At 41.6% G+C, this 7,560-nt stretch overlaps 2 protein-coding genes across 2 annotated transcripts; both read right to left on the minus strand.

Moving 5' to 3' along the window:
• Positions 1-26: 26 nt before the first annotated feature.
• On the minus strand, positions 27-5,031 carry LOC103723968 (uracil-DNA glycosylase, mitochondrial). The gene is made up of 7 exons (XM_008815074.5): positions 4,689-5,031; positions 4,380-4,600; positions 3,762-3,920; positions 3,254-3,284; positions 1,894-2,029; positions 1,356-1,439; positions 27-397 (listed from the first exon to the last, which is right to left on the minus strand). Exons 1-7 carry the CDS (start codon positions 4,966-4,968, stop codon positions 331-333), a joined length of 978 nt encoding a protein of 325 aa, XP_008813296.2. The 5' UTR covers positions 4,969-5,031; the 3' UTR covers positions 27-330.
• An 805-nt stretch (positions 5,032-5,836) lies between these two features.
• On the minus strand, positions 5,837-6,677 carry LOC103724351 (early nodulin-like protein 21). Its single transcript, XM_008815584.6, has 2 exons — positions 6,430-6,677; positions 5,837-6,304 (listed from the first exon to the last, which is right to left on the minus strand). Exons 1-2 carry the CDS (start codon positions 6,620-6,622, stop codon positions 5,949-5,951), a joined length of 549 nt encoding a protein of 182 aa, XP_008813806.2. The 5' UTR covers positions 6,623-6,677; the 3' UTR covers positions 5,837-5,948.
• Between the last annotated feature and the right edge of the window lie 883 nt (positions 6,678-7,560).

Below are 7,560 nucleotides of genomic sequence, written 5' to 3' on the forward strand. Positions count from 1 at the left end.
CCGCAATAAATTAGCAGTTGGCTATATGATTCAACATGATGGTTGACCATTCAAATAAGGTTCAAAATACATCCATCGCATACCACAATATGTTTTGACATAAGGTTGTCCAGTCAGCTCAAAGCCTGGCTCCCCACAAAATACACCGGCCTAAGTTCAAAACTTCACCCAACTCGCTACGATCTGAAAATTGCAGGTAGCTATGCCCTGCTATATTAAGTTAGGCTATAGTATCATATGGTAATAATATTTCAAGTACTGTCAAGTTAGTACAAAATTGGCCAAACAAGCTGGCCTCTCACCCTCGGAGATCATGAAGGCTTCTCTAACCTAGAGTTGCCAATCTATGGGAGAAAGACCCGATCTCTCCAAAATCTGATTTGTCTGAGAAAAATGCCTGTTACAGAAGAGGTAGTTAGGTTAGAACAATTGCTCAGTTTTGTTGCTAAACAAATACGAAATGATTGGCTTGTTGCTAAATAAATAACAGATAAATAACAAGTGGAAGCGATAAAGTACCACGAGCATGAAAAAGCAAAAAGAGGCTGTGTTCAGAAAACTACTTGCACTGTTGCACACTCTTCAGCTAGTTATCCAGGCTCAAGGCAACACCACTTGCAACAAGCTACATTCCCATCCCTTCCATTTCCGATCTTCCTTATTTCAGGTCATTATTTATGCTTTGCCTTTCTCAATGCCAAGACAATGACCAACACTCGGCCTAATGGTTGCTGCTTTCAAGGTCTTGTTTTCAAATCCCATACTCTCAAATTCTCGTTGGCTGCAGATGGATGGAAGGTGTGGAAATGTTCCTAGCAGCAACCATGAAATGATGCATGTAGTGTGAAGTTATGCTTAACATGGGGGCTTGAATCTCTGGCATCCCGTGCTTGATGATGCCATGGTTAAGAACTTAATTCACCCACAGTTGGGTTAAGTAGTGGATGGTTGTGCCATCATATAGCTCGCTTGTTTGGATTCAACTGCCCAGATATACAAGTGTTTCTAGATCTTACCAGAGCTACTTGCAGGTGCACATTGGTTTTATACTCTACAATGGTCAAGATTAGAGAACTGCTCTTTAATTTTTGTAGAAATATCAAGACAAGTCTACATTTGTGTGACTACAAACTAAGAAATCAAATCTGCTGCCAGCCTTTCTGGATCATACCTTTAAGCTTAACACTTTAATCTTAACGGATTAAGTAAATTCATGCTCAAATAAATTCATGCTTCAAGAACCCAGTAAATTTTGTAAGATACAAAGCCATGCTGTTGTATCCTAAAAGCTGGAACAACAAATAGAGAAATAGCTGGAAATATATTACTATTTTGATTATGAGGAAAAAACAAACCTGCATCCAAAGAAACCTCTGTTAGCTGATAGGCCTGATGGATGAGCAGCTCTTAGAATGTGATGTTTCGACTCATCAATCAATCTGCTAACAGCAATAGCATAAATGTAAGTGAAATTTAAATAAGTTCTAGAGTAGATACTGATAGTGCTAATCAACAAGATTTAGCTAAAATGGTCAATAAAATTAGCAATAATTAGCTTGAAATGAAGAATGCTTAACATTATGAACTTCAAGAATCATATTAAACAAATATGTGAAGAGAGAAAAGCAAAGGAGTTTCTCATAGTGGTAATCCTACGCGTATTCCTATTTTCTGTGAAATGTTGCAATTAGTGATTGATTTTCCAGCTTTTACAGGAAAATTTTGTTCTGATTTTTATTTCATGGTTATATCTGGTTCTTCTGATTACAAAGATCCTTTGTAATCAGAAATTACCTTGACTTTTTATTTCATTGTGATATCTGGTTCTTCTGATTACAAAAATCCATTTTCTGTGAAATGTTGCATTTTATGGTTACAAAAATCAGAAATTACCTTGACTTTTCTTGAGCAGAATTTCCCCAAAGAAGAAAAACAACTCCAGATTTCTTCTGTGAAATTGTTCGAATCACAGCATCAGTAAACGGCTCCCACCCTTTCTTGGCATGTGAATTAGCTTGATGGTTCCTCACTGACAAGAAAGAGGGAAAAACATGAAACACAAAATCATTATTTACTGAAAAAGTGCTGATTACCAGCTAGAATGATATTTCTATAAAACAATTGTAAAATTATAATGAGAAAAGTCAGCCAATCCAGCGAAACCATAATTTGTATAGGTACCGAAGCAAAATTTCATACAAATACAGTACAAACCTGACACAGAAATCATGCATTAAGAATACTAAAATTCACATATTAAGGTGCATCCATCAAAGGATACTGAATCCATTATAATATTTGGCAAACATTAGGAAACTGCAACTTGGCAAGTCATTGGTTATAAGGCTTATGAAATTCGATTTGAATGCCATGCTTTTTCATATGGTCCAACCTAAATGAAATATATTTAACCAGAATGAGCCTTGTTATGCATTCTTGGTTATGTAACTTGATCTATGCTTGGAGGTTGAAACTTTCTTAAGCCTCCTTCACAATGGTCAATAGTGACATCAAATGCAATTACAAAACTTTGCACTTTCACCAAGCATTGATCCTCCTGAACACCCCCCCCCCAAACAAAAAAAAAAATTCCCAAAAAGCACCCTCCCCTTTTTTCTGTCCTCTCATCCTCTTCTCCAGGAGCAATCAGCACCACCACAGATATCATACTACTGTTTAATAGTGCTCGTACATATATGATATCAATGGTATTAAACTCTACTCCATAATCTGTTCTCAATGGTCACATGCTCGCACAAAATAGATTGATATGGATGAGAAAAAAAAAAAATAGTGCTGAAATTTAAAATTGCATGAGATGAAAGAAGGTTAATCTTATTTTCACATTTAAATTCTTATCAACAACACCACCTCCTTCATTACTGTTTTCATTATGAATGACTTAAATATTTTTTTCCCTACTATAGCCACGTTCTCTTCTTGTTAGAAAACACTTATCATGTATGCATGTTAGCACTGCACCTTCTTAAATAGAGTCCCAAACAACTTTGTTAATGCTTAGAATCTCTTCTTGAACATCATGCAAAAAGCCTAATTCCCTTCAATTCCCAGCTTCCTGATTCTTTCAAACTAAAAGGTAACAAGCATAAAAAAAACTCCCATATTACCATGCAAAGCTTCAGTTAAGATGTTCAGCCAATCATTACCCAATAACATGAGAAATTACATTTAATCAATACACAATAAAAAAAAAAACTAGTGCATTATCAATATGCGACAGAGAGAAACATACCAGTGAGGACAGTGTTGAGCAGAAGAACACCCTGCATGAAAAATTAAGTTAGTTCTCCAGATGCACAATCAAAGCAACTACTAAACTGTTTCAGTGTGAGGCATTCCATGTATACAACATAGGTGACATATCACACCTGTGATGGCCAATGTCAAAGTTTTATCTTGGTCACTAGAAGTGGTTAATTAATTATATATACAGAAGCAAGGCTCATATCTTGAATGCATAGTTTAAAAGAAGAAAAGGGGAAAGGAAGGTCATCATTTATCCCTCGAGTTCTAGTTTCTTCGATGAGTATCACAGATTCCCACTAGTGGACGGTAAATTATCCTTAGAGAAAGTCTGACCCAGTATGGAATTCTGCAATCGTAGTTATGTTCAAGAACTGTACATGGAGCAAAAGAGGGGAGAAATGCATAAACGCAGATTGTGTACAAGGGAAAGCATTAACATCCAGATGATATTGTAACAAAAGGAACAATGACACATATTTCCATTATTAATCTACCTGTACAGCCCATCTTTCCAGATTTCCATGTGATGGCACAGAGCACCCAACATCCTTTTGAAGCTCCTTGAATATATTGACAAGGCTAGAAGGCATCTTAATACCCTCCGGCACTGAGAAAGAAAGACCCATGGCTTGACCAGGTCCATGGTACGGATCCTGAAACAAAACAGATTAATTAATCTGTGCTCTTCTCATGTCCCATACACATACACAGAGAGAAGGTTAGAGGCAAGAAGAATGCTATCAATTGCTTATATATACAAAACATGGACTTTCCATGTTTTCAATGTTCTACATAATCAATATTCTGGTTAGTCCATCGAGAAAAAAAAGGAAGAAGTTGAGAGAATAAATCGGGAAAAGTAACTGTCTGGGCTAATTTCTGCAAACAAAAATGCCCCCAGTTCTGCTAAAGGTCATGTTGAATTACAGAAAGAAACAAGAGAGTGGATAACAAAGCAGAGAAAATGTAGACCTTCCGTATCTCGACCCAACCTGAAAACATGAACCGAGTTTGCTCCCCTTTACAAGAAACGATGCATGAAAGATTCTTTCTCAAAATAGCCTGAGCGCGAAGGTGAAAAGCAAAACCTTGGGAGGAGCGGGGGAGCATACCTGTCCAATGATCACCGCCTTCACTCTATCAAAGGGAGTCGAGTGGAGGGCATTGAATACAAGATACGGCGGAGGATATATCGGCACGCTCCCTCGAACCTCCCGCTCCAGAAACCTGCACAGATTCTTGGCGTAGGGCTTCAGAAGCTCCCCCGGGAGCGCCTCCAACCACGTCTCCTCCACCAAAAGCTCCTCCAGCTTCACATAGTCCATCCCCTCAGCTGCATTGCCCACCGGCCATCGTTCACCACTATTCCCAGCAAGAATCAACGGAAAACGTACAGAAACCCTAGGCATCAAAAGGAATACCTCTGGCTCGGTCGATTTTTTCGGTGCAGAGCCGGAGGTTCCGCTTCGACCTCGCCAGGGCTTTGTTGATCTCGATCCTCTTCTTCTGGTCCGGGGTGAGGGTGGAGGGGGATTCCGGCGGGAGGATGTCGCCGGTGGTGCCGGCGGCGTCGGTGGGAGAGCGCTTGCAGAGGGCGGAGATGGAGGATTTGGGGGTCAGGGTTTCGGGGGAGGTGGGGAGCGATTTGAGGCGCTTCGCGGGCTGGAAAATTTCGACTAGGGTTTTGGAGGAAGACGCCATTTTTTCGCCCCCACTCTCTTTCTTGGGGAACGGAAGGGTTTGGTCGTGACGGAGATGGAGACATTTGGGGGGATTTTATAGACGGGAAGGGACGACGGTCTTTTGGCGGGAGAGAAAGCTAATTGACGGAAATGACCCTCTCTTTTCGATACGGCGTGTTTGTGTCGCTTCGGATCCGAAACGCCACGGACCGGGATGGAACCGGGATCGAACCGTTTAGCAGGCGGCGCCGATCGCCATGCTTGTAGCAAAGATATTTTGGTAAGTTACGTAAATAGAGTGGCAAAGATGATTGCAAACTCTTTGTTCATTTTGCTCTCTAGACAGTGCACTCAGGTTGGCATCGACGGTATGAATAGGTGCCTGCCATAATTTATGGCGGTGTGACTTTTCAAATATACAGAAACTGATAAAGTTGCAGACTGGATGATCTCGTATATGGCCAATTACTCCAAAAATGGTCTTTAGGTCAAAGAGATAGAGAGTTTTGTTGGCTTTTGATCTTTTTGGTTGTGTCCATACTAAAATTGTATAAATAATCTATTTCAATACATATATACATATACATATATATACATATACATATATACATATATATACATATATACATATACATATATACATATACATACATATACATGTATGTGTATGTGTATGTATACATATACATGTGTGTGTGTGTGTGTGGTTGGTTCTTAATTAACTACAAAGACTTTACTTCTCCTATAGATGATGACATGGCAAAAGCTCATTGCTAGCTGGAATAAACCCGCAGGAAAAAAAGAAGCAGCCAGACTACTAGTGAGAAATAAAATCCTTGGCATTCACTTCAACATAATAGGAAGGCAAAAGCCACATAACTGTCCTCCCGTGAATTCAAGCCAGAACCAATCACCAGAAGCAGAATAACAACTAACGCAGTAACCCTAAACTACTACCAGAACACCTGAAACACTGCCATGCATGCTCTACGGCAGGATCTAAAAGAAGAGCAAGCTAATTAATAACACAGCGGCTTCAAGAACGCTTGCAGCTGCAACCTGAACTGCACTACTCGAGTCAGGTGATTCAGGAGGGGTCGAGCTTCCCGTCTGGTTGCTGCTTGATGGCGATCCACTTGGCCCCTCCGAATCCGAATGGCTCAACACCTTGATGATCATCTTCTGTCCTCTCTTGCAGTGACCTGCCACCCCGCTGATGAAGTAGAACATCCCAGAGTGATCCAGCTTGAACTCTGTCTTCCCGTTGTTCGAAAAGAAGAGAGGATGCAACGACGCACAGTGCTCGTAGTCCTCCTCGCTCACTTCCATCACAGAATCCTTCTTGTACTTGAACTCTATTTTTTATTTTTTTTTTGTCAAGAAAAAAAAAAGAATCAAAGAAGAATTCTGAAGGATGTTCTTTGGATTGTTGATGGGAAAGGGAGGACGCAATGCAGGATAGATCGAGTATGTGACTTACGGATGGTGTCGCCAACTTGAAACCTGTTCCTGGATGCCCAGTGGTTGTAGCGTTCGGTGTTGTTGGAAGGAGGGATGGCCCAACCCTCATCATCCCCGACCTCGAAGTCGAAAGCATTGGAAAGCTGCATGGAGAAGAGGAGAGCGAGGAGGAGGAGGAGCAGCTTGCCAGGGCTCATCACGAGAGAGGCCATCTTTCAGCTCAGCTACGGAGGTTTCCCGATTAGGTTGCGAGACACACACACAGAGAGAGAGAGAGAGAGGAGAAATAAGATAGTAAAAGGATTTGGTCTTACAAGTAGCGGGAGTGCAGTTGGCGAGAGAGAGAGAGAAGAGGGTGGGGGGCGGTGGACGTTGAGAAAATGAAGGCGTGGGAGCGGTCTTGGCACATTGTTGCGGACTTTTTGGGCTGAAAAATCTTTGACTCGGTATGGAGTTTGTTACCGAGCCTTGTGAGCTTGTGATCGCTAAATCTTAACTTCGACAGAAAGCCAAACCTAGCACCTGTGATTAGCGTGACAGTGGTCGCATAGAAGAACGGAAGGCCAGTAAGCTACAATTCAACAAATGACCACCTTACGGTTGTGCTGCTCAGGCCAAATCCGAGCCTGGATTTGACACGTCTGCAAGGTGCTACAAATGCGAAAACTAGGTCCATCCAGGCCAAGTAGTTCAACTAGGAGCACATCAGGAGATGATCAAATAAAACCTAGGCACAGCCAGGCCGAAGACAGCTGAAACAGCAATGGGAGTTGGTTTGTGCCAAAGCAACTAGGCCAGAAGGGTGCCGGCCGCAGAGCGTGTGCACCTTGAGGGTAATTTTTCGATCATGATCGATTGGATTCGGAGAGTGGACAGGTACGGTGACGGTCATCGCATCATCCGAGAGTGTTGCAGACTGGTTCAGGAGTTCAGAGAGGTTCATATATCACACGTGTTCAGAAAGACGAACTATGTTGTGGACTGAGTCGCTTCCTCCGTCGTCCGGCATTTCGGAGAGTTTTTGTGGACATCGGCGGAGGGCATACTCCAACCCTTGTACGTTTTACTTTCTTTTGATTTAGCAGGCTGTACTTACGTTAGAGCTATATGAATTGCTGTTTTTACCCAAAGCGACTAGGCCAGCACCTTC

This window comes from Phoenix dactylifera, chromosome 10 (genome assembly GCF_051530095.1).
Source record: "Phoenix dactylifera cultivar Ajwa chromosome 10, Ajwa_hap1_PhDact_Kaust_v1.1, whole genome shotgun sequence".
NCBI lineage: Eukaryota > Viridiplantae > Streptophyta > Magnoliopsida > Arecales > Arecaceae > Phoenix > Phoenix dactylifera.

Bases quoted from the DNA above. Each gene is read 5' to 3' on its own strand.
- LOC103724351 (XM_008815584.6), bottom strand. From the start codon at position 6,622: ATGGCCTCTCTCGTGATGAGCCCTGGCAAGCTGCTCCTCCTCCTCCTC. The intron at 6,305-6,429 runs GTAAGTCACATA...AATAAAAAATAG, and splicing joins TCAAGTTGGCGACACCATCC to AGTTCAAGTACAAGAAGGAT.
- LOC103723968 (XM_008815074.5), bottom strand. From the start codon at position 4,968: ATGGCGTCTTCCTCCAAAACCCTAGTCGAAATTTTCCAGCCCGCGAAG. The intron at 4,601-4,688 runs GTATTCCTTTTG...TGGGCAATGCAG, and splicing joins AAAAATCGACCGAGCCAGAG to CTGAGGGGATGGACTATGTG. The intron at 3,921-4,379 runs GTATGCTCCCCC...GTTTTGTTTCAG, and splicing joins AGGCGGTGATCATTGGACAG to GATCCGTACCATGGACCTGG.